The sequence below is a fragment of the Eucyclogobius newberryi genome, unplaced genomic scaffold (assembly GCF_026437365.1).
Source record: "Eucyclogobius newberryi isolate DKJ021-1_F unplaced genomic scaffold, fEucNew1.0.hap1 SCAF_16, whole genome shotgun sequence".
Lineage (NCBI taxonomy): Eukaryota > Metazoa > Chordata > Actinopteri > Gobiiformes > Gobiidae > Eucyclogobius > Eucyclogobius newberryi.
This window is the reverse complement of record NW_027315790.1, coordinates 24,966,834-24,993,861: the sequence shown is the minus strand read 5'-3', so window position 1 is coordinate 24,993,861 and position 27,028 is coordinate 24,966,834. Positions and strand designations below refer to the sequence as shown.

At 39.8% G+C, this 27,028-nt stretch overlaps 2 protein-coding genes across 2 annotated transcripts in view; one reads left to right on the top strand and one right to left on the bottom strand.

Moving 5' to 3' along the window:
* The window catches only part of LOC140362067 (small ribosomal subunit protein uS7-like), a 252,108-nt gene that overhangs the window by 135,963 nt on the left and 89,117 nt on the right, over positions 1-27,028 (bottom strand). The gene's annotated exons all lie outside the window — the stretch shown is intronic.
* On the top strand, positions 4,234-26,490 carry LOC140362053 (zinc finger MYM-type protein 4-like). Its single transcript, XM_072448072.1, has 26 exons — positions 4,234-4,511; positions 6,186-6,525; positions 6,616-6,653; positions 7,066-7,203; positions 7,485-7,696; positions 8,102-8,261; positions 8,358-8,561; positions 9,167-9,317; positions 10,332-10,447; positions 10,879-11,067; positions 13,756-13,906; positions 14,521-14,693; positions 15,814-15,961; positions 16,043-16,153; positions 16,227-16,261; positions 16,757-16,874; positions 17,598-17,710; positions 18,025-18,235; positions 19,457-19,681; positions 20,142-20,239; positions 20,319-20,481; positions 21,106-21,257; positions 21,815-21,929; positions 22,774-23,019; positions 23,792-23,921; positions 24,913-26,490. The coding sequence occupies exons 1-26, from the start codon at positions 4,479-4,481 to the stop codon at positions 25,142-25,144; spliced, it is 4,002 nt and encodes a 1,333-aa protein (XP_072304173.1). The 5' UTR covers positions 4,234-4,478; the 3' UTR covers positions 25,145-26,490.

Below are 27,028 nucleotides of genomic sequence, written 5' to 3'. Positions count from 1 at the left end.
GGTTGGCGTTTGGTTCATCCCTTTCCCGAAGCCAAAGACGAAAAGGGAGAAATGTGAGTTGTGGATAGGGTCGTGTGGTAGACTAAAAGAACAGTTCCACGTCGGGAAAATTAGGAGGAGCACCTACATTTGTTCAAAACACTTTGTAGGTGGAAATGGACCAACAGCTGACCACCCAAATCCTATCCCAGCAACCGCTTGCATGCAACAGGTGAGTTAGAGTAATAAACATGATAAATAATAGTGACAGACAATGAGTGTTAGTGTTGTTTTGACTTGCTATAGGCATAGGCTACAACCTTTTTTTTTTAGATAGGCCTGCCTTCTAAGTTGTACTTGATTTTACTGGGCATGTTTGTATGTCTACTTTAGCTATATAGTCTATGCATGAACAATTTGTTTCAGATTTCTTGCTTTTTTGTATTAAAACGTTGAAGATTATTATCTGTCTCTCAGGCTAAAATCTAACTGACTGGGGATAGCCATCCTCCACAATACGCAACCATTTAAACATGTTGAAAATGATTCTATATATATATATATATATATATATATATATATATATATATATATATATATATAATTTAAATATATTTCTTCTTATACGATGGATACACGGCTTTGGTTATTTCAGCCGGACATTTCTGTTAGGCTCCTTTGTTCCACTGACATGCCAACTCGGTGCATGCTTTTTCATTGAGCTTGAAGTTGAAGCAGTACAGCTGCCACATGACTGCATCTTCCAAGTGATGAAGCCTGGCAAGTGGCCCCAACAACACTTCCACTTTTTGTAGATAGTCACAGTCACACTGTGAACTTCAGCTTTCATCGATGCCATGACTGAGGTTTAGAACTTCACTGTAGAGATTGTCTTTTGAAAGTGAACAGAACCAATACAGCCAGACTTGACATATTGATCGCCACATTTTTGTTTTAACCCTAACCCTATCATGTCGTCCCTCATTCGTCCAGGAGTGTTCCATAGTAGAAAAAGGTTCAGTTGTAGTCATCTGGACTCAGTTTAGAAAAAACTAGACGTTTCGACTCTCATCCAAGAGTAATTGTCAATAAGGATGAAAGTCGAAATGTCTAGTTTTTTCTAAACTGAGTCCAGATGACTACAACTGAACCTTTTTCTACAACTAACCCTATCATATGCTAACAGCAGTTGGATTGAAATCAATTTTAGTTGAGAGTTCGATTGTGATGTCCGAGGAGAGAGAGAAGAGTCGCGATGAAGACGCTGAAAGCCGGACCTACCTTTCTATAAGTTCAGCCTTCTTTCCACTAATGCAAAGTCCTCTGCACTGTAACCATCGCTTCAACTCTAATACAGAACGGTCCTCTACTTTATGCTGTTTCAGCTTCGCTCCTGGGATTCCGTCAATTTTATCGATACAAGTTGTCCTAGTCGCCGTTGTTCTGCCATTTTTCCATGTCATATGCCAGACGGCCTGAGAGTGTTGTCTGACATACGGGACATTTGTAGTGCTCATTAATATTCATTCATGTTTGTGACGTCACGCCCGCGTAGCGCTATTGTCTGATAGCTCAACAAGAACAAAGTTCTGCTCGGCCGATGTGACAAGAACAAGCTGCAGAACATGTCACTTTGTTCTTACAGCTCTAGGTGCTTCTTATGAAGTCTGAATTTGCCTGAGGTTAGAATCACCAGGACTTTCCTAAGCTTTTATAATTTCACGGAGCAGTATTCAATCAGTCATCCTGAAATAGAAAGAGTATGGAACAAGTACAAAGTACAAAACGGAACAAGGAGAGCACTGATCAGAGATGCAACCGCTTTTCAGTTTTGTTTTTATTTTAATCTGGACATCATGTATAATATGTCTTTTACTTTACAATTGTGTGCCACTTTGTGTTGCTCTTTCACAGAACAATGTGTACAATACAATATATTTGTGGTCGTGGCATGACAAAATGTGGAAAGGTTCCAGGGTATGAATGCTTTTGCAAGCCACTGTATATACAGTCAATGCCTGAAAAACCCAGCTAAAGTAGAAAGGCTTTTTACATGTGAAGTGTGAAGACAGAACAAAAATAGAATTGTGGAAACAACTTTTCTCTGACATCATAATCTGTTCCTGTTTGCCTTGTTTAGATCCTGCAGGCAAAAACTCAAGTATGAGGAATGTATTTGAACAGACAAGTCCAAATACTCTGAGAGGTTTTATGCTGAGAGGACACAAAGAGCACCAATTAGCAATTAGCCTGTTTCATGTTACGAGGAATGTTTCAACTTCAACAAAAAGCTGTGTTCAATAAAGTGGCTTGCTAAAGTATTCATACCCCTGGAGGAAATTTCATTGACATTTTTTGTGAAAGACCAACACACAATTATGAAGTGGAAGGAAAATAATTCATGATTTCCAGATGTTTTACACACACAAAAAAGAAGTGCAACGTGCAAAAGTATTCAGCCTCTTTTCCCCGAGTGTAACCAGATGTCATACGTTGCCCGATGACTGCTGAAAGATTGAATATTTACATAATGATTAAATAGAGTCCAACTGTAAACTCTAAATGCAGTTGTTCTGTGAAGTTTGTTAAGAGAAGGTCGGGAAGCGAACAGCATCATGAAGTCCAAGGAACACACTAGACAGGTCAGGGATGAAGTTGTGGAGAAGTTTAAAGCAGGATTAGGTTACACAAAGATCTCCCATGCTTTGGACATCTCACGGAGCACTGTGCAATCCATCGTCCGAAAATGGAAAGAGCACGGAACAACTACAAACCTACCAAGACATGGCCGTCCTCCAAAACCTACAGGACAAACAAGGAGAGCACGGAGAACTGTGGAGGAGCTGCAGAGGTCCACAGCTCAGGTCTGAGAATTTTTTGTGTGAGCATTAAACTGAATAAGCATTTCACTAGTTTTTACCGACTTTATTATGCAGAAAGATGACAATAACGGTTTGAATTCGCTCACGTTGTTAGCATTTCTTCTATTTGAGTGCCGTAAAGCGTTGATGTTTATGTTTACCATGATGTTGCGGATCATAACGACACCCACGTGATCATATTTCCGTGTGAAACTGCCCCAGAGCGTCTCTTTTAATCCATCCACACCGACGCTGCCCCTCTACCTAAACTTTTAAATCGAAAGCAGGAGAACAAAAGCCGCTTTGCTCGGCTATGCAAATACCAGAGGGAAATATAGACCGCTGCCCACAGGAACGCATGACCCAGAGTAGTAGATACAGATGTCCAAATACTGAACAAAGTACGTGATGCGCGGAACTATAAAGGCACGGTGTGTTCTGTTTCCCAATGCCAGAAAAGGGATCGTTAGCCACCAAAGTAGGACCAATGTGTGTTCCTGAAGCAAGTGACAGTAACTCTGATATACTGTAATTAATGCTTATGTATCATGGCAGTAAGTTTTCAACACTGACAGCCCGAGTCCACACTTAAGTTTAGCACGGTGGATTAAACGGTGACACATTAGCTACAAGTGCTACAGTAAACACAACCAGGGTCCTTTACAAGTGTGGGCACTTTTTTTTTTTTAGATGTATTTATAAATAATCCGAACATGGAGTTGTACGAAGGCCAGGTGAGTCCGCTTTAGCTTCCTGGGGTTTTATTCTATTGACGTGTGCAGTTTGGGCACTTTTGTGTCAATACTTCTGGAGAGTTTGAAGTAGAGTGAAGTTGAGCAATACTTATTTTTTCAATGTAGTTTGTAGCTTGGCCCTTCATAAAAATGGCCACTGGCTGTTGGTGGTTCAGCGTGATGTCTCGGGGCAGGTCATGTGACAAGGCTGCAGGATCCAAAGGCCATTAAACCTTAATGTATGTGTTTTTAAGATTGAATTTATAGGTAAAATGTACTGTAGAGGTGAGAAACTTACAGAACATGGATTATGTCCTAATTGTTGCTTTGGGAATGGGTACATTTTTAATATCATGTATAATGGCTATACCTAAATATATAATTATGATTAATAAATTAGTCACACATTATCGTGATATTCATGTTTTATTATTACCACCCACCCTTATGTACCAGCTATCACCATTTTACTTATTTGGTCTTTGTCTCTTTGTATATTACATTTATTTTTTACTATGCTTTTGGTCTGTGAACCGTGTCCTGCCCCCTTATGTTATAATATACGTTTTTATTTGCGCTCTACAATGTGGAATAAAAAAAAAAGTCTCTGGTCCAGACCTGGTCCTACGCCACATCCGCCCTGGTCCTGCGCGGTAAAGCCATGTAAAACCCTGTAAAACCCTGCACGCTGATCCAGCTGTGGACATACTCTTCACGCCCAGGTTATAAACACATATTCATGTGCAGATGTGATTTTCAGTGCAGCCACGGCTTCGGTGTAGTTCCATGGTTACATTTGTTATCGTAGTTAGCTTAGCGGGAGCTGTGTTCAGAGCTAACGTGTGGGCTAATGTTAGCTTAGCATCCAGCGGCTAGTGTTTACAGGTGAAGCTAACAACACAGCATGTCTGAACTCCACGAAGAGAACAACTTGAAGGTAATATTAACGTCCTAAACCTTGTGATGTTTCTGTTTCATCATCGGCAACCACTGGGAATATTAGCTTTGCATTTGTTTATTTGTGTCATGCAGCATTGCATTATCAAACATTACATCTGGTGGATGTGTTTACGCCTTAATGTAAAGCTTATTCTGCTGCCATATTCTGTGTCTGTAGCGTTTGCTCCCTTTGCGTTGTCATGCTTTCCCATTTGCTTTTGCCAAATTGTTAAACATTAGTAAAAGTATGTTGCATTTGGTATGAGAAAGTTCTTGCAGTGCCTACAATCTCCACGTGTATTGACCAAAAGCATCACTGACTGTTTACACGCACTTCAAACGTTTGATAATTGTATAATTTCTAGAGATGGTAGATTATTGAAATTTCATTTAAATACACATCCAATATATTTTCTTATTCTTCACATCTGTGCAGGGTTTATCAAGGACAAGTATGTTAAAAAAGGCAAACTAATGCAGCAAAGACTAAAACAAAAGCAAAAATGTTAAAGAGTTGTAGTTATTTTAAAATCTGTTGTACATTGTTATCCAAATACAATTATTACTCTAAAAAATGCTAATTAACTTGTGTCACTTGGTGTTATGAATGAACAGATTTATTTTGTGCATGCATTTAGTTAGGCCAAAATGAATAGACACAAGGCCTGACCTCTGCCAGACAGAAGAAATCTTTGGGAGTTTTTATTTCATCTCAATCTGTTTAGGGATCATTTAAATACAAAGCGCTAAAATTTAAAATTGTTAATGACATTAAATTCTGCACATGAATTCCCTGTGAGTCTAATTAGCGTCAGATAATGGCAGCACGCAGACTTTTCAGATTGTTTCATTCACATTTTTCTGTCTGTACTATGACTAAATCAGGCAGGCCTATATTCACTTGTCAGAACTTTAATGTTGTTACTAGAATGATAATTAACCACCAGAGACAATGGCAGCAGAAGACCGATTACGATCAATTAAACACAACCCTAGCTTGTATGCAGCTGTTGCTGCTAAGGGGGCCAACCAGTTGGTTTAGGGGCCGATTACTTTTTCACACAGGGCCATGTAGAATTGGATTCTACATTTCCCTCAATTAAAACCTTATTTGCTTTTGTTGTCTTTGTCTAATATTTCAATTTGTTTGATTTGGAACATTTAAAGGCGGTATGGACGATTTTTCGGCGATTTGAGAACGCAGGCGGAAGTGCGCATGCGCACTCCCCCGTGCGGACTGATACAACACACACGTGCGTTTGTTTAATAGCGCAACGGATCGCATCGCTCGTCTCCCGTAGATTTCTGTCCACTTCTGAGTCAGCTCGAACTGTCTTTCTCCGTCTTCATTTTGCCCCGTACACTGAGGGAACTATATTATGATAGAGCCAGGCGCTTAGGCACGCGGAAACGTGGGGACGAGCCTGACGCGGCTGCAGGTGAGCGGTAGGTGCGTTTTATGATTGATACGTGGCAGGACAAATGATTTATCCACGCCACGAGGAAATATGATAAAAAAATTGCTGAAAAAAATCATCCATACCACCTTTTTAAGTGTGACAAACATCCCCAAAAATACTGAGATAGCAAGAGAGAAACAATCATAAGTTGTGTTGAAAGGAAAAATAGTGAAAAATAAAAATGTTTAATTTTCTCATACTGTTTTCTACAGGTAACAGAGCAGACCAGTGTGGACCAAATCAAGGTTGAAGAAGATATGGCAAAATCTCCGGAGGTCAGTGATGAGAGCGAAGACATAAAACCTGAGGACATAAAGTTAGAGGACCAAGGTTTAACTATTCTGGAGGAGAATAGTTTAACTTCAGAGACTGATGAGTCCAAACCACCAGAGGAAACCTTCAGTGGAAATTTAGCAGCTACTTCGTCGTACGCCCTGGATGAGCTCATGGACATTGGGACAGTCGACCAAGAGGAACAAGAGGCACACATTAAAGAGGAAGAAAATGCAATGGATACAAATGTTAGCCTGTCACCAGTTTTGTCCAACACAGGTAAAGCATTTTCATTATATTGAATCTGTCATTCAACGGAATGTGTAGAAGGAACTTTTTTAATACCATTTTATGTATATATCTTTTTAGGGAATTCATCACCTGCCACCTTAGTCAATGGCTCAAAAGTAAGTAATCTGTCTTTAATCTGTAGTTTAGAACAACAATAGCTGTTGTGTCCCCCGACACGAGATAAATATTCAAATGGCTTTTTTCTGATTACACTTGTAATGTTTTATTCTTAATGATGGACAATCTTATGCTATAATTTGGTGTTTTGGTTCTTAAGACTATTCTGCAATCAGAAGGCAGAATGATCTTCGCATGAGTCTCATTTGTGTCAAAGGTGAAATCCAGTGTTTTTAAACATGCCTCCTCTGATCTGAAAGGTCACGACCTAAAGTCCAGCTCAGTGAAGCTGGAGTTCCGGAGTTAGTAGATGCTTCTGAGAGTACACGTTTTAAGAAGCCTGACCATTAAATTGCATTGTTAATAAAACTTTTCTTGTGTTATTTTGCTTGTGTGGTTCAATTTATTTAGGAAAAAATGGCTCAGTCATTTGAGTCTGAAAGTTCCTCTCTAGCTGTGATCCAGGTCAAGGATGAACCTCTGGATGAAGAGTACGACCTTGCACTGACCTCCACCGCCATTGTAAAAGATGAAGAGGATCCAGAAACGGTTTGTTCTAACAAATAAAGTCGCTATGTTTTCCTGTTCCCCTGTTCCCACTGCAGTAAATTCTAAACTAACCGCATCCTCCACATATAGAATAATCTAGACTTGCCCCAAATTTGGCATCCTTCTCTCCATAATTAGTTTCTGGACATTTCAACATTGCTTGAATTTAGTTTGTCCTCTTTTCCTCCATTTTACAAGAACAGCCTGTCTGGTTTGGAGTGTGTAAAATGAATCGGTATCTAGTATTATTTGAACTGTCTAATGCTGTTGTGTATGAACAGAATGACCTACAGATCGGCGCAGTCTTCTCTGTTCCCCCTGAGAAGCCTGCCCAGCCCGCTGCAGGGCACATGTCGTGTTCCAGATGTAAAAAGGCTTTAGTGAAGGGTCAGACGGCGTTTCAGAGAAAAGGCTGCCCTTCTGTGTTCTGCTCCACCAGCTGCCTCACCGCCAACCTGAAGAAAACCGAACGCCTCTGCCACCAGTGTCGCAAGTCAGTTCAACTCGATGTCTACTGCGTAATGGGGCTGCGTGATAACCTCATGCAGATTTTATGGATGAATTGGATAAATGTAGCGTGACAGTGTCTCGTCTGTTCATCTTGTATATGACTAACTGCTCATAATCCTTCCTTAATTTCTATGTGTTATGTATTTTATAGTGTTATAACTCTTCTGGCAGTGGTTTAAACCCCGCTTGTCGTGTTGTTTGGCCAAGATACTTGACCAACCTTGCCGTCGGTGTTGGAAGTATAAAATGAGTGTGTCCCACATTGTGAGGATGAACGTGGGACAATAGATATACGCCCGTGGCTTTAATCTGCGTGTTTACAGCACTATTGACCTGACCAAATAAACTAATTGTACATTAAAAAACAATTATTTTCTTGTTATTGCAGTGTTATAAGTCGGCCTCAGGACGTCATCATCTGTCCAGACGCTTTGGGGGAGGTCAAACACTTCTGCTGCCAGAACTGCCTCGTCGCATTCAAAAAGACTCAGCCCTCGACCTCAACCTCAGCCGAGACGCTCTGCAGCATATGCACCCGATTCGCCATCGTGAGTACAACACAACAGTGCTAAAGCTGAGATTCAATTCAATCGATTTTTATTGACCTATTAAATAGCTGAATGTGGCAATTTTGTTTGTTTCAGAGTAAACACGAGGTGACGCTGTGTGGCATCATGCACAAACTCTGCAGCGACGACTGTTTTCAAAAGTTTCGGACATCAAACAAACTGACAATGGCCGGTTGTGTCCAGTGTGGCTCCTTCTTCAGCACCCAACCACTTCTGCTCATTCTCAGCGAAGGCAACAAGACTTTGTGCAACCAGGACTGCCTCACCAAATACAGAACGGTATTTTAAGAAGTCAAACTTCACTTTACCTGACAAACCACCAAAGCACATGTCTAGATTGTGAGTTTTAATTTGTTCTCTTACTCAGATTTATTTTTAAAAAAATTAGCTGTAGACAGTTGAATAATTAACATAACATATATCGACTCATCAACGATATTTTTTTGTGTTTCACAAATCTTTTAATGACATGTACATTTTGAAAAGGGTTTATCGACATTTATACACGCATTTATCAATGTATCAACCTTCAAAATGAAGATTGAGGGCAGGGGCAAATAGTCCTACTAATTTTAGAAAAAAAATATTTCACATTTAGTTTTCTTGTTCTGACAAATTGATTCGAATATAGGTTTTTCATAGCAAGACATCAATAAACCAGGTAAATATGCAGTAAATTGACACGGCCAGGTGCACTATGTGGGATCTCTTGTCTCCATGGAGAACTTTAATGTTTTCTCTGCTAAGTTGCACAGTATGGCTTATCCATCTCCATGGAGCCAAGCAGGTGGCGGACCCTTCACCAGCAAACTTCCATTGTGTACCTTTAAACTCTAGGCACTCTATTATGCAACTTACAACCAATTTTTGCCGTTCTTTGGCAGAAAAACCCCTCGATTCTGTCGTGTATGATGTGTCGCTCTCAGCGGCCGATCTCTGAGATGGTGGACCACACAAACCCGGACAACTCTGTGAACCTCTACTGCAGCTCCAGCTGCATCATGGCCCACAAGGTCCAGACCGTCAGCACTTCAGGTAAAATGATCACGTTTAAAGTGTTTTGATCTCTACAGGACATTCAAAGCACTCGTCTAGTCACTCAAACATTTATTCAACTTTATATGCTCACGTTAGAGGCACGGAGGGTGAAGTGCAGGGTGGCCACATTTTCAGAGCACAACAAACGATTCAGACAGAAATTATTTAAAAAGCAACTAGTTCAACGTTTTAATGAGATGACGGTTTGTGTAATTTCAATAATTATCATTGAGCCCTAAAAAGCCCAAACACGAAACTCGCAACTTTAATAAAATAAAAAAAAGTTAAGGCAATAAAGAAGAAAACGTGGCAACTCTGTTCTTGCTCATGGACATTAACTTCCACAATTTGGTAAACGGTGAGTGTTGAACTGCCATCTGGGCTAAAATTCCCCATCGGACGCCAAAGTCTCGACTGTAAACAACCAATTTTGAAGCTAAACAACTAACTTTGAAACTACTAAAAACTTTGACAGAAATTCTAAGCACATATAACATTAATATAATTGTTTACGTGTTCCAAAAGTATATCTTCCATCGTATATTTTGAGTGCACTAGTTCACTTGCTCTATAAATGTGTGAGTGGTTCCTCGTGGTAACCATAACCCTGGGACTGACCAAGAGATGGAAAAGTGCACTGAAAATAGAGGTAGACTATATGTCAAGAAATGTATAACCCGGCAATTGTTTTGGTCATAGGTAAAATTGAGTATTGTCTATTTGAGGTAATTTAATATTTTTAGTGATAGAGCCACCTAGTTAAACCTTACAATAAACTGATATTTCTGCCTTTGTGGTCAATTTGATGGTTCATTCACGTTTTGTGGCCGGCTTGAACCTCCAACAACACGTGTACAGGTACATTTGAAACCATTTATGATGCATTTTCAAATATTACTGGAAAATTGCAATTGAGATACCGCACACGTAAATCGTGGTCAAAACTGTTTGTTTGCATACCTTGAGATAACAATAACTCAAAAGTTGAATTATGTCCGTTTCTCTCTGCAGGTGTGCGTTTTAGCTGTGACTCTTGCTCGAGGATCTCAGTGCCCTCGTATCATTTGGCCATGTCCGACACCTCAATCAGGAACTTCTGCTCGCTGCCCTGCGTCCTGTCATTTCAGGTGAGAAGTGAACTGTAAAACATGCTCCAGACTGAAGAAAAGTGTTTTATAGAACTGTAGCTTCATGCTTTCTATGTGCAAAGCGACTTGGTGACTTTACAGTTCTCCTTGAATGACTTTGAGGTAGGGATGTCTATCACATTTTAGTGTTACGATTATTGTGGGAAACACCTCGGTTTAACGATTATTCATGATTACTGAGAACACACACAGTGGAATCTATCATTTTCTTTCATTCTGGTTGTGCTATTATTCCTCAATTGTTTGACTAGCTTTATGAAATGAAACTTTCTGAATGAAAAAAAAGTGAATGTTTTGGATTACAGCTTGAAGTAAAACAACTTCATTTTACTTTTGAAATGGTCACAATCATTATGTTGTAGTGTTACCACCGTTTCATTCATATTTCCTATAATTTTCTGTCTCAACAGGAGAAATTCAAGAAGCAGCCAACACTTACAAATGTTTTCACCAAGTTGCCGGGGGCAGGATCGGTTCAGCAGGTCACCATCGCTCCTCAGCCCGCCTCCACCGTCTCTGCCCCCCCGCTGCCCAAACACCTCTGCTGTCACCTGTGTGAGTCCAAAATCCACATGAAACCACAAGTCCTGCAAATAGAGGTACGTTATTCACAGAGCTCAATGGGGCTGTAGGATGTATCCCAATTAGGGTCGTCAAAGGCTTTAAAAAGTAGTACTGAAACTAGACCCATTTTAACAAATATTGATGAAGAACCACAAAAAGGTATAAAATAACCTTTTCCGAACAGTTTTAGAATGATTTTGAGCTTAATCAGAGCTAGTATAAGAGTATATAAGTATAAGAAGAGTAGTGTATCAAACTGCTTGCCTGTTTAGTCCAACATGCATGAGAGACTTGTTTTAGTTCATGCACTTCTGGATATTGATTATTGATATTTTTAGATTTCTAAAACCGTTCATCCCTAAATCTTCAAAATCCCCCCTGCCCAGACAGAGGGGGATCTACAGTGGGTGAATGATTTAAATGCTCACTTCTTGAGGTTTGATCGGTCACCCGCCCCTCCCCCTGCACAGCTGCATGCTCCCTCTTCCACGGCTGGACAATGCCCTGCATCTGTTCCTCTTCGCTTATCTGCCCCGGACCATCAGCTCCCCACTTCGCCTGGACTCACCCATCCCCCCAGCACACGGTCCCCCTGCCAACCACTGACTGTCACAGCAGCACAGGTGAGGAGTGAGCTGAAGGGGATTAAAGTGAGGAAGGCAGCAGGACCTGATGGCATCAGCCCCAGGCTCCTTAAGTCCTGTGCAGATGAACTGTGTGGAGTTCTGGAGCATGTCTTCAACATGAGCCTGAAGCTGAGGGTGGTACCACAGGTCTGGAAGACCTCCTGTCTGGTACCTGTGCCTAAGACACCGCGCCCCAAAGACCTCAACAGCTTCAGGCCAGTGGCTCTCACGTCCCACCTGATGAAGACACTGGAGCGGCTAGTCCTGGACCACCTCCGCTCCACCGTGAGCTCAGCCATGGACCCGCTGCAGTTTGCATATCGGTCTGGCATCGGAGTGGAGGACGCCGTCATCTCCCTGCTGCACCGCTCTCTCTCTCACCTGGAAAAGCCTGGCAGCTCTGTGAGGATTCTGTTCTTCGATCTTTCCAGCGCCTTCAACACCATCAGCTCCTGAGGGACAAGCTGGAGACTGCTGGTGTGGAGTATGACCTGGCAGAGTGGATCCTGGACTACCTCACAGACCGACCCCAGTTTGTGACAGCCCGGAACTGTGTGTCTGACACTCGGACCTGCCGTGTGGGGGCACCCCAGGGCACCGTCCTCGCGCCCTTTCTCTTCACCCTTTACACTGCAGACTTCAGACATGACACGGACAGCTGTGTCCTGCAGAAGTTCTCTGACGACTCTGCCATCATCGGACTCATCACGGACGACGATGACGAGGAGTACAGAGGACTGGCGCAGGACTTTGTGGACTGGTGTCAGCGGAACCACCTCCTCATCAACGCGGGGAAGACCAAGGAGATGGTGGTGGATTTCCGCAGACGCCACTCCACTGCCCCCTCACCAGTGAACATCCAGGGACGGGACATTGAGAGAGTGGACTCATACAAGTACCTGGGTGTTCATCTGAACCACAAACTGGACTGGACTCATAACACAGACACACTGTACAGGAAGAGCCAGAGTCGGCTCTACCTCCTGAGGAGACTCAGGTCTTTTGGAGTGACAGGGCCACTCCTGAAGACCTTCTACGACTCTGTGGTGGCATCAGCCCTCCTGTATGGTGTGGCCTGCTGGAGCAGCAGCATCACAGAAAGGGAGAGGAAGAGGCTGGACAGAGTCATCAAGAAGTCCAGCTCCGTCCTGGGCTGTGCTCTGGACTCGGTGCAGGAGGTGGGGGACAGGAGGGTCCTGGCTAGATTCACATCTATGCTGGACCATGAGTGTCACCCCCTGCAGGACACTCTCTCCGCTCTGGAGAGCAGCTTCAGTGAGAGACTGATCCACCCTCGCTGTGTGAGGGAAAGGTTCCGTAGGTCTTTCCTTCCTGCTGCTGTCAGACTTTATAACAAAAACTGTTAGTACTGAACACTCGCAATACTGACCTAACCTAATACTGATGGGCAATTCTGTCATATGTGCAATTGCTGTTGGAATTCATGTGCAAATACTGTGAAATTCATGTGCAATCTATGTGCTGTAGTGACACATTCATGTGCAATTACTGTCGTGATCACATGCAATGGTATTTATTTATTTATTTGTCTATGGGAGTTTTTATTTATTTATAGGAGATCTTCTACTGAAAGTGTTTTTCAGACTTCCTATAAGTGATTTGTTCTTCTGTATCTACCTCTGTATCTACCTGCGTTGCACCAATGAAATTTCCCCATGTGGGACAATAAAGGAATATCTTATCTTAATTGTTAATTGCGCGTTTATAGATTCTTGAGTGCGGTGTTAAGATGGAGCTCACAGAAAATTGCTATTCTATGTATTTTCCAGTCAGACACACAATTGGAGCTGGTAAAATAGTCAAACCAACAGACCCACAAGTAACACACAGAACATTCCTGTCTCTTAGTCGCTGGTTTATTTCCCTGGGCCCCTTTGATAGACATTGAACCATTGCAGACTGGGAACACGTCAAATCTTTATACATCATACCAAATTGAATTGACTAGCTTTTAGATGAAACCAAACACCCTGCTCAATCATATGAAGAGTATTATTTATGTTATGATTTCTTGATATTGCTTTTCTTAGAATCGTCTAATTTATATTTAACACATTTTCCCCACCCATCTCCTAGGACAAGATATTCTTCTTTTGTAACCAGAACTGCCTTCTCAATTTCAAAACGAGCAACTTTTTATTCAACGTTTGTGACTATTGCAAAGTGGAAAAAGTCACCGGAGAAGTCAAACGGATCATGTCCAGAAACTGTCACTTCTGCAGCGACGGTGAGATTTATCTAATGCTCTGTAATGATTACGTAATTTGAAGTGACTCAATATCCATGTTAAATTTCATACTTGTTTAGGTTCAGTGTAAAATAAAGCTGACAGTATTTGCATCTGATTTCTATACATAAAATGGTTAAATAATAATAAAATGGTTTCTTCTCATTCTCTTACAAATTGATGCAAAACGAAAAAGTTACCAACACTACAAAATCTATTAATTGATAACAAACTAGATTCAAGTTTTGAATTTAAACGTTACGCTAAGAAGCTATTTTATCATATTGTGAAAAGTTTGCGTTAAGTTTTGACCTGCAAACATTTAAATGAATTACTTGTATGACTCATTATAGATAAAGGAAACGAGTGCAGTTTTCGTTCTATTTATTTCTACTCAGTATCTTTAAGTTTTTAACAATATTGTACATTAGATCAGATTTTTGTGGCCAATCCTGCTTTATCGTTTTTATCGTGTCTGTTGCATAAATGAGTTTCTATATTGTCTTTATATTTATGGTCTATGGCTTTAAACATCAGGCCTCCAGAACGTTCTAGCTTTACGTTACAAGTCTTTCGCGTCATCATTTTTGCTTTGTTTTCGTGATGATTTGCAGGTTGTAAGCTGCTGTACCGACACGATTTGACCAAGAGTTGGGGCAAACACTGTCACTCGTGCAGCTTCTGTCACAGCATCTCCAGGAAGGTTCTGTCTGCTCACTACGGCACCACAGTGGAGGAGTTCTGCTCCGACGAGTGCCGCTCCAAGTACACCATGCTCTTCTGCCACGTGAGTCCAGACAACAGCCAAAAGTCGTGAAGCGGTGCAGCCTGACGAGTTGTAACCACAATCATCTGGTTTTTACATAGAATTGACCGAACTAAGGACGTCACAATATCAAAATTGACTGTGAAATTCATGTTATTGGGTCATTGCTCAGTGTGAATGATGAATGTTACTGTGACGTAAATGGCCAGATCAAAAAGTGCTGGACCAAAATGTAAAGACGTGTGTATTTACTTTAAATAACTCAATTTGGTGTCTAAAACGGTTAATATTATCGTTTAGTTTTTACAATTATGTTGTTACCTGAATAATTGCACGAATTATCTCTATTGGTCAGCGTTTGTAGATGACACTTCGTCCGGTCTGTTCTCGGTTTTAGTCGTGATTTTTGAGTTAGCAGTGAGACCTGTCAGAGAAAGAGTAAGGCACCCAAGTCTTTCTTGAGGTGCAAATGTAGCGACAGATGCAGTAAAATTCAAACCAAGCATCGCACTTAACGTAATTTTTTTATTTGAGAATGTTTCGGCCCTCTTGCCTTTGTCAGATCTTTTTTGGCTTTGAACTCTTATATTGTCACACAAAATATGAAGATAATATTAAAACTTGACACAATAACCCTTAATGTGTCCAATCTCAGTTAACATATTTCTTAAAGTACGAAGCAGTAAAACATGAGTTGCAATAGATGGCAATAATACACTTGGATATTTAGTTTGTCTATTAGTCAATGTGCAGCAGAAATCTTATTTTTAAAAAGTTCAAAGAAAAATTACATTTGATAAAAAAATATTGTTCCATTCATCATCGAACAATGTAGTAATTACTGTGACGGGTCTATTTGGAGTTAATATTTCATTCAGTTTTATGTCAATGTTATTAGGGATTTAGCCGTAGTCGTTTTATTTTTTTTACTCCAATTTTCCAGTATAGAAACGGAACAAAACGAAGAACATGACACAGAGGGAACACACAATTTACATAAAAACATCCAATTAGTCCTATACGTTTAGTCCGAAGTCTTCTGAACGTGTCCGTTTTCAAATTGGTTTGTTTTTCACTGTTGTCATTTCCACCCCTCATGAGAATGTCAGATCACGAGTAACGCTCCCTTTTTCTCTCACAGGTGGCAAAATGTGACTTTTGTGCTCGTAAAGGAAAACTGAAGCAGAGTTTGTCTTTTTTGGGCAACGCCAAACATTTCTGCGACCTCCCCTGTCTGCTGAAATTCTGCATCAAGACCACACAGGACCAGGGATCACTCAAACTCCAACGTACGAAACCAACATCACCTCTATTACCATTTACTAATTCATCGCCATCTTGCATGTCTCATAATTGGTTTCTTCTTCCAGAGGCTACGCCGGTCATTGCTAACGTCGTGTCGCTCGCTAGTGCCGCGTCAAGTAAAGAAAAGTCTACGGAACCGATGCAGTCAAGTCCAGTGTCTTCATCCGAGAATAGACGTATGAACTGCCTCCCAATAATTTCACGCCATGTTTTTAGTTCTTCTTCAACTTGAACTTCTTATATTTGCAGGCACAATCACAACTAGGATGACGAGCGCGAAAACGGTATGGAAGACGTTTGTTTTACTGGCCTTTGTTATTGTCTATGCTTTACTTTTCATTAAATTGCCAAGTACAGCTGCAACAATTTATCGTGACTAGTCGAGTCTAGAAAAATATTGTTACTCTTATTTGATCATCGTATTTGTTATCTGGACTATACAGACTCTAAAACACGCACAATAGTATATATTTCTAAATAACAAAGACCACTTGATAATCAAATCAAAATGTCAAATAATAAGCTACCGGTATTTCTGATCATCAATAATGCACTTTATTTGTAAATATTCTATCTAGAAGCCTTCAGTCGCCATATTTGCACCTTTTTATTTTGGTGATAATGTGTTTTAAAAGTGTCAATATACAATAGAATAGACCGGTGCGGCCTATAAATGTACACTTTTCCCTTTGTAAATTTATTTGGTGCAATAAGTTGTTGTATAAGAACTCAACATTGTAAATGAATTGTGATTTTATATATATGTTCTTTCTTCTTAGACTCCGGCCCCTGCTCCTCCCAAAATCCTGAAGAACAAAGCGCTCCTCTGCAAACCGCTCGTGCAAAATAAAGGCACCTCCTGTAGAACTCAGACAACGGACTGCGAAGTACAAACGGGTAAAGGACCGGTCTGATTTAAACATGTTTAACGTCACGCTTTTTATTTTAATCTGCATCGTTTAGCGCTGCCGGTTCAATCGTAGTGTTCGAGACAATTGTGAGGGCGGCATTTATTTACAAACTATCTTGTTCCAGTGCGGTCTTGTTATGGAACCTGTTTAGACCTCTATACAAGCACTGAATATTCATTTAAAAAAGTACTAGTTATTTGTTTATATGCTCCAATAATACATTTTCTAGCATTTATCACTTGGTTATTGAAAATTGTTTAAGCTGATTATTATTGCTCTTACATTTTATACAGGGTTTATTAATGCACTCTCTGTTTAGGTTATTAGCCATCAACAAATGCTAAGAATTGACTTAAGTGCTTATAAATAAATAACCAGTGCTTATTAACGCCTTATAGATGTTTCAAATCAAATCAATTTATTTTTGTAAGGCCCAAAATCACAACAACAGTTGCCTCTGAGGGCCACAGGGAGAAATGAATCAACAATGTCTGTGGTGGCGATGAAGTCAGACAATGTCTGTGGTGGCGAGGGACGATGTCCCAGGGTCCTCTGTCCTTAGACTCTCCTTCTCGGCCAGGAAAAACTACAAAAAAACCTCTTTGGGAAAAAAGCGTAGAAACCTGGAGGAGTTACTAAGGAACTTTTTATTTCAAATCTTACCCATTATTAATTCTTACTTTGATATGGTATTTGTGTTTCGTTTCAGATGAAACCACCCCAAACATCCTGATCCTGCCGGTGCCTGTCCCCATTTACATCCCGGTCCCAATGAACATGTACAGCCAGTGCACGCCTCATCCTTTGGGCCTGCCTTTCCCTGTGCGTACAACTCTGTGCCTCATCATCGAGTTAAATGCACATCAAACAACTACATTTAAAGATCTTGTGTTCCTGCCGAACAATAATAATATAATATACATACACTTGGTCGTGTTGGTCAAGCTCGCAAGTTTTTCCATTTCACCTGCCTGATAGAAAGTGTACTTTTCAACACATTATTTTAATATCTAAAACATGATGAACTCAAGAGCATGTTTAAAGCCCAATATCAATACAAATGGATAATGTTTAATTTTTAAAAAGCATTTCTGTATTCTATTTGATGTTAAACTTTTATCTTGTTGTTGTCACAGTTGCCAGTGCCAATGTTTCTTCCTGTGGCGATGGACAACGCAGAGAAAATCGTGGAGACCATTCAAGAGATCAAGGAGAAGATCCCGTCCGACCCGTTTGAGGCCGAGCTGATCCTGATGGCGGAGATGGTCGCCGAGGACAGCGAGGAAAAACCTAAAGCGAAACCTCCGGAGAGACGGGCGAACACAACTGACGCGTCTGCACAGGACGGTAATAAGTCTGTTCAGGGAATTTGCCATTTTTTGTGTGCCATGTCAGGTGTGGCGACAGAAGAAGCTTTCTGCTGCTGCCATTAAAAGCACTGCATAGAACTAATGGAGTACAGTGAACCCTCGTTTATCACAGGGGTTACGTTCCAAAAAGAACCCGCGATAGGCGAAATCCGTGAAGTAGAAACCTTTATTTTTTTTACAGTTATTATACAATGAAATACTCCATAAAACATTGAAAGCAAGGAACAAAACCTTTTTACAGGCCCAAGCATTTGTTTAACAAATAAAAGTACTGTATAAACGTTTGTTGTTGTTTTAAGTTTAACTTTTTCAGCGATAGTTAGCATCTTCCTCTGCCTTTTGGGCCCGACCGCAAGTGCCTTTTGTTAGTTTCTCTAAGTTTCACTTCTCATGCCTGACAGCTAGGGGGCAATACTGTTCTGTTTACCTGTATTACGTGTCTGAGTGGGACCGGGGTAGACGTTGTTATGTTGGCTAACGTGAACGTGGTGTTCGCTAAATAAATGAACCAAGCCTAAAGTGGAGTTATCATTTGGACTAACACCTTTGTCGGTATTGTGGGTGTCAATAACGGTGTAACGTTATTGACACACAGGTAGAGAAGACTCGGAGAGACTGTTTAGCCAATCAGAATGCAGAACACAATGCATGATGCAAATCTGTGAAGCAGAGAGACCGTGAAAAGTGAACCGCGTTATAGCGAGTGATCACTGTATTCTCCTATTATCAGAAGAAGAGTGGATTTGAGTTTGAATCTGGGCTAGAGTAACCTGTTCCTCTTATTTGTCCTGTAGAGCGGTTTAGTCCCTCGTCCTGTTGTAAAATGTTATAAGTTTCTGCTATTCCAGTCTGTCCATTATGGTTGATAAAAACTGAACATTATACAGTGTAATAGCACTTATCTATAAACGGAATTGGTCTGTCCCACCACATTGCTTGACTTGACCTTAAAACTGTTTGAGGTGGTCAGGTGGCTTTTTTTATACATTTCTTGAGGTAATGTCTTTGCTTAATATTTTTGTTTATAGCCTTTTTATTTATTTGGGAGGACAAATACTGTTTGAAATAGCCCTTTTACGTTTTCATTTTCATGTCACTGATCAACTGGTTCTTGTTATTTATTTTCTCACAATTATTCATATATATCATTCAAAACCAGATCAGACGGTAAACAAAACTGTCCTTTATCTTTCTCCAGACCGCACAAGCACATACAGTGATGATTTAGACGCTGATGACTTGTCGTCTTTCCTGAATAACTGGGAGGACACTGATGTCGGTCATAGGACGCCCGGTCGACCTTTCCCCAGTGAAAAGCTCACTCCGCTCATCGACATCCCAGTGGGAACGCCCAACGTCCAGTTCAACGACAACCGCACCTACAGCCCTCCGCCCATGGACCTGGAGGCTGACCAGACCATCGGTAAAACGATCACTCAATATTTTTCAATGATTCAACGATTATAATAGTAGACTGGTCCGCAATTCATTTTTTGATTTGTCATCTAGTCAAACGATTATTTCTATTGTACATTAAGACTTTAAAAATACTTTATCAGTCAAATAAATGTTTAGACTGTGACTGAAGACTTCTATAATGGAAATATTTACAAAAATATTTTTTTTTTAATTTAAAAATGTCATGGTCTTTGTTAATAGGAAGGCATTTTGGCATGTATTTTTGGAGCAGGGTTTGTGTAGAATGTAACAGGTGTTTTAAAGTCTGTATAATCCATATAACCTTAAATACAACTAGGATTACTAATCACGATAAGTCAAGTAATTGTTGCAGTCTCAGGTTATATTAACGTTTTCTCGACGTTAATATAATGACTTGTACTAACTGCTTAACTCCCATTTAATCTGAATGTATTTATTTACAGAATCATTGGAAGCATTGTCCCATCTGAGAGCAGTGGCAGCGTCTCGACCCCCGTCGCCTCCTGCGCGACTTCCACGAAAAGCCAGAGAGAAAAAACGGGTAAGACTCCGTTCAGGTTTATTCAGAACTGTGTAGTCGGAATAACATTAGGTATAACAAGATTTGTGCATTCTTTAAGGGTCGTAAACCAAAGCGCGTCGCCAAATCCCCCGAGCCGGAGGCCCCCAGAACCCCCCCGCTCACAGCCCAGACACTGAAGAGCGAATACGGACTCGACGCCTGGAAACACTGGATTCAATGCAGACGAAATCAACAGCAGCTGCCAAAACTACGCATCGGCTGTACGTATTTATGGGAGAGGTAGCATTTAAGTAATGACAAAAGATGTGTTAAAAATCTGCAGTTTAAAAGTACTCTTGGTCATTTGGGCCAATTACGTCACGTTGTACAATTGGATGATATCATTTCAGAAGGTGGGAAAGGGCCTGTGTAACTCTATGGCAGATTTATTGTATCCAAAATAGAAATCTTCAGATGTTGAATCATATTGTTTAGTGATAGTCCTTTCAGCTGACAATCACGTCTTTGGAGTTGAATAATGGCACCGCTTTCTGAGGCCGTTTAATCCAAATTTTGGGTAAGACTTTTGCGCCTGTGTTTGATTCTCACAGAAAGTCCAGTAATTACAGATATTGACCATAAACCAGGTCAACAAATCTGTCATCTCACTGTTAAAAAGCACATTTTATACAATTCTGACCTGGACCTGCTCGTTTTTAAACTATGGCCAAACGAGACAAAATAATACAAAAACCGTAAATAAATTGGTATAACTTGTGTGAGTGCCGTTTTTGGTGCTTGTTTTTGTCATCATTTGCACAGTCATTTGGCCTTGGAACAGTCGCACGATGATAATTCAAAGGTTTTAACTATGAAACGTCTTGTATTGTCGTGTGTTTCTGCAGCGCGCCCGTTCGAGCTGAAGGAGGACGTGCTCCAGTGCACCACAGCCGAGCTCAGTTTGTGCCTCTGCTTCTTCATCACCGAAATCAAGCGTCCAAACGGCGAGCTGTACTCCCCGGACAGTCTCTACTACCTCTGCCTCGGCATTCAGAAGGTAACGGCGCGCTCGAAGGCGTATTATGTAGTTATTTTGGCACTCCACCTACACACCTTTGAGCACAGGGAACTGGCTCTTAAAAGCACCGATAGTGCCACATTTAAGGCCTTTTTAAAGCATGAAAGTCTACAAAAAGTCTTTACATTTAAAATATGATTGTCGTAGAATGCCTTGTATTTGTTGTAGTGTGGTTATACTTTTAATCATAAAGGCATACACTAAACATATTCTGACAAATTTACTCACTTATGTACAATGTCTTGGTACTAATTTTGCTTTAAAATCCACATAAAATGTCCCATAACTTTTAATTTAATGGCGATTATAGTTAATGTCTTTATAAATATAGTTTGTATCAGACACATCTTTATTTCTAGTGATTTTAAATGACACCTTTTTCTTTTAAATGCAAATTCTATTCTATGGTTTAATTTTTTTTTTGTCTAATTTGTGTGTTTTCCTTAAGTGGCATTAAAAAGGTCTTAAACTATGACGTTCCAGGGTTAGCTCCAGGTTTGGTTAAGTGAAGTTTTAAGTTCTTAGGTCTGTTTTAGCATCTGTTCGATAACGGCCGCGTGGAGAACATCTTCATGGATCGATTCTACAGCCGGTTTTCCACAGATTTCACAAAGATGTTGGGAAACTTCAAGCCCATCGTCACGTCCAGCGGTGAGTTTGACGACACTCACAAACCTGCTTTATTGTCATTCAAACGCTTTGTAATGTAGTGTTTTTTTCTTAATTGTACCAGCGTTACGGGCTCGTTCACATTGTAGAATTGGATGAATTTCAGAATGCCGGTTTTGAATATTCAAACTTAAGGTTCAAAGTTTGTGGCTCATGGAATTTTTGTTTGTCGTTTTTTTGTCATTTGAAAGTTTACAACATTCATTTTTATCTTTAATCAGCTCTTTTGTAGCATTTTTTAATACAAACAATGTATACTCTAGCATTTTGGGCATCACGATATTATCTAAACGTTGATATATTGGTGACTTCTACTCGAACGACAAACTGAATAAGATTTAACTAAGATTTGTGGGTGAATTTACCGCCCCTGAAATATATAGTATGTTTTGGTGAAGTTTAATACTAAAGACCTGCGAAAAGCACATTTAGAACTTGATCATTTCTGTCCTGACATTTACTCGAGGTAATTTATTCATGTACGAGAAACTTATAAAAAATGATGAACTGGAGATAAAATGTGTGTTTAAAATAATTTATATTACCATTTATCACCTGGTCTTACCCTTTTTCTGACAATGGTTAAGAGGAGTTTAAATTTATTCACGAAAAGTCAAAATTTGTCCTATTTGTGGGTATTTATTGGTTGAATATCAATGTACTACTATCAATACTTTCATTATCGTCTATCGATTTACAGTTCTGGTACTTATTTGACAACCTTATCTAATGTACGTTAATTTCCCTCTGGTTTCCCTCTGATTTCCCTCTGGTGTAGATGAAGCCGCCTTGTTGAACACGCGTTTGCGTTTTCTTTCACCTCCAGGATACGTTCATTCCCGCGTGGAGGAGTCGTTCCTGTGGGAGTGCAAACAGTTGGGCGCTTACTCTCCCATCGTGCTGCTCAACACGCTGCTTTTCTTCTGCTGTAAACACTTTAACTTCAGGACCGTGGAGCAGCACCGGCAGCTCTCATTCGCCCACGTCATGCGCTGCACCAAAACCGACCCGAGCAACAACAAGACCACCTTCCTCCGGTTTTACCCGCCGGTGCCCGTGCTTCTGCCAGCAGGTACCAGGGGACGATTCAAGCGTTATGGACATTTTTTAACCATGTTCGCTCATTAAAAACATACTAGGAGTTGTGTTTAGCTTAGTCCTTTCCCTCTGAGCCTCAAAAAGCTGCTTCAGGGCTCTAGACTGAGAGTAAAACGATGTGCTGTTTTTTTAAGTCCATAAATCATGTTTATTCCGACGTCGTGCTTACATTAACATGTCTGAGGCAAGCTAGCATTTGGTCATAGCGGTAGCGTGTGAAGATTGTTGGCCTTTTGAGTCTTGTAAGGATTGAAGTATTTTGGTTCTTGTGAATAATCCAAGTTGTAGCTGTAATACGCTTGTAAATTATATATTCTGCAGATAGGAAATGATGAGGTACCGTACATAGTATTTATATTTGGAATCAAATGTGAAAAACCTGGTATTGTACAACACTATTGTGATTTAGTAATAGGGTTGTCAAACTACTAACAATTTATACTAAAGGTTTTAATACATATAAAAATAAAGAAAACTGTTCCAACTTTTATATTATTATTATTATGAATTTATTTTTTCATCTTCAAAATCTGTATTGAGTCTTTTCCTTTGTATCAAAATCATTTAAATGTATTATTAGTAGTACTGTGACACTACATTTCTTTAAAATGGCACTACACTAGTCCTGATTTTAGTTCAATTAGTCGTTTTCAGTCTTTCCAAAACCCCAATAGTCTCATTAGTTTTATTTGATCAGAATAATGAATCATTATGAATCAAGAGTAAAGTTTCTATCTTTTTGTCAGATCCAGATAATCCAGCAGCAAAGAAGCGACGGGTGGAGGATCCAACAGAGGAGGTTCTGGAGATGCCTGAAAACTCAGAGAATCCTCTTCGATGTCCTGTCCGGCTTTATGAATTCTACCTCTCAAAATGGTGAGCCCTGACCACGTAAAGACATGGGTTACATGTAGAGACGGCCGGTATCAACCAATGATACTCACGTTTGTATTAGTATCTAATGAGCTGTGTTGAAACTGCTCAGTAGAAGTAATTCGGAACGGATTTGGGAAAATGCCAGCTGTGATCACGCTTAAGTCCTGATGTAGACTTGGGCCGCGTTGACACTTGCACACACCACATTAATATTGGGATTTAACCCGGAAAGCAGCACTGCGTTGGAAGCTCGGTTTTTCTTCTCCCGCCACATTTCATTCCCTGACCGTGTTCAGACATGACCTTTTTAAAACCAGATCGGACCGCAGCTTGTTTTAGAGGTCTGCACATGTGCTCTGAGGACCACACAGCCTCAAGCCACGCTGAATAAACCTGTGTGAGAATCTTGGATGTTTGCAGGTTGTGCCCTAACTGAGCATGTGCAGAGGAAAAGTGAAGCAACAGCAGCGCCAAGCTTTAAAAAAAGGACTTAAAAACTAGCTTTACAAGTGTTTGTTTGTAGCTAAGGCTCTGTTCACGTTTCGAATGATCAGACGTTAGTTAAAAATATAAGCAGTATTTAAATAACATGGAGCGCTAGTTTGTGTAATAAAGTGATCGATAATGTGAGACTATTCAATGCATACAGCAGTCTTAACTTGTAAGGTCGTTTAGCAAAATATTTAAGGAGTTTATTTTTCACTTTTGAGTGCAAGTATTATCCACTAAATATTGATGAACACCCCAAGTCTGCTTGCCCATCCACAAGTCACTGCACTCCGCTGATTAACGCATTCAAAGACGTTTTGGCACATTTCTGTCTGATTGTTATAATAGTTTTTGAACATTAGATACTCTATATCTCTATCTGTCATTATATCAGCCAGCTCTAATGACATTTTCGTCTTGTTTTTCTGATCCCTTAATGTTCCCTTTATATCTGTTTTCTTTGCTGATGAATAAATCTCCATAACATTTCTTTTCTGTTCAGTTCTGAGTCGGTGAAGCAGCGCACAAACCTGTTCTACCTTCACCCGGAGCGCTGCTGTGTCCCCAACAGCCCGCTGTGGTTCTCCTCCGCACCGCTGGACGACGCCACCATGGAGTCTATGCTGGTGCGCATCCTGTCCATGAGGGAGCTGCACCCCAAGTTCAGCAGTAACCTCGACGACCCCGACCCTGACGACAAACTCTACGTCCCCAAAGAGGAGGACTCAGACTAATACTAACGTGGCTAATAACGTTAACGCGGTCTTTTTGTAAATATTTCTATGGACATAAAAACTGTTCACGTTGTGATTTTACCCAGGAAAACTTTTGTTTTTTTTCTTTCAGTCAAAGTGCACCAAGGATTCATCAACTCGATTCATAAAGGACAATTTGACACTACATTTTCACAAAGTGTTTCATTTATCATATATTTTTTGGTTTAGACTCTTCATTATTTTGAATTTTTCTGCCATTAAATCGTTTGACGGTTCACTATAAACTATAAATTCAAATGATTTACAAAAAATGTTCCTAGATTTATCAAGCTTTTTTCTATTTAAGTTCTTTTTGTAAAGTTAAAATCCATATGTTTTAATAGAGAAACTCAAAAAGATATGAGGCAATTTATTTCAATGAAAATAAATGGATAGATTAAAATATTACTGCTCAGACTGTAACTATCAATTTACTAACTACAAGAAAAATATTTTAAAATACAACCGTTATGAATAGATTTGCCGTATTTGAAGAGATATTTGCTATTATTATCCAAGCAGATTTGGAGTTAAATCGGCAGATTAAAACTAATTCAGTAATTTGACATTTATTGGAAAAGTGTATGGAAAAGCGGTGAATTAGAAATGTATAACTCGACCATTTTCCGCGTGTTCCTAAACCAGATGCTTGGGCTGCTCGATTATAGCACAAACTATAATCTCGATCATTATATTGTACTAATAATGATGTTGAAGAAAAGTGCCTTTGCTCCAAGTGCACTTACAACTCTGAACAGAAGGCAGTTATTTGTATTTTCCTATTGATAATTGAAATCAAGATTATATGTACGTTTAATTGCACTGCCGTTATAGCAGAGGCCCTTCTACGACCGATCTAATCCAAAGTCCTCCAACGGTTTGGATTCAGAGACTAAAACGAGACGCCAATCCCAAAAGTTTTGTAAATAGGTACATTTATGTTCTTCTGCCGCTGGAATAAGGAAACGTATTAACCATTGTCACTTTGATTCATTTTTAACCCCCAATATTTTGATCATTGTTTTTATTTTTATCAAACGTATTTAATTTTCTTTTCATTTTCATTTATCGGCTCGTGTCTGGAGTCACTCTCTCCATTGTATAGTAGCTTTTTCTTATCGCGCACTCTCGGCTGTATATTTTTGACATTTGAGACTGAAAATCTCTGGCACAAACGTTTTGAATGTAAAAATGAGAGAAAAAAGACTGATTCCGACATTGTCCATTTATTCATTGAGGAATATAAATGTTTCTGTGCATAACATGACGACATGTGGCTCTCCATTTTCTATTGAATGATCTTTTACAATAAAACCGAAAACATGGCTCATTATGTTTATTGAACATTAAGACTGGCCATACATTAAATTCATACAGTAAATATGGCTTTGGAATGCTCATAATTGACTTTAATATCACTTTAAATAAATGTGAATCAGTGCATCCAGTGATAAACAGTATGGCACTTTGCACCACATTTGTAACTAATCCTGGACTAGAACAGAACCGAGCCAAGTCTAAATCTGGACTAAACTGCTAAAAACTGAACTGAAGTGTGAACAATCATACGACTTGGCACTTGTTCAAATCATTTCATTGACCTTAAATTTGAGCAATTTCATCTTTTTAGCAGTTAGCTCAACAATCACTTTGAAGTTCCATGTGGTTCCAGAAGTAAACTTTTTGCCTATTGATTTAGAAATATTAAGAGTTAAAAAGCACAGCAGAGGCTAAGCAGCTCTGTGGTAAATAATGTTCAAAATGTGATAGTTTTAAATTAAAAAAAAATTAAAAAACAGCAACATTTTATAACTTTTACATTTTCTTAAGTAGCAAAAGCACATTTTAAATTGTTTATGCTAA

Bases quoted from the DNA above. Each gene is read 5' to 3' on its own strand.
- LOC140362053 (XM_072448072.1), top strand. From the start codon at position 4,479: ATGTCTGAACTCCACGAAGAGAACAACTTGAAG. The intron at 15,962-16,042 runs GTACGAAACCAA...TTCTTCTTCCAG, and splicing joins GGGATCACTCAAACTCCAAC to AGGCTACGCCGGTCATTGCT. The intron at 20,240-20,318 runs GTAAGACTCCGT...GCATTCTTTAAG, and splicing joins AAGCCAGAGAGAAAAAACGG to GGTCGTAAACCAAAGCGCGT.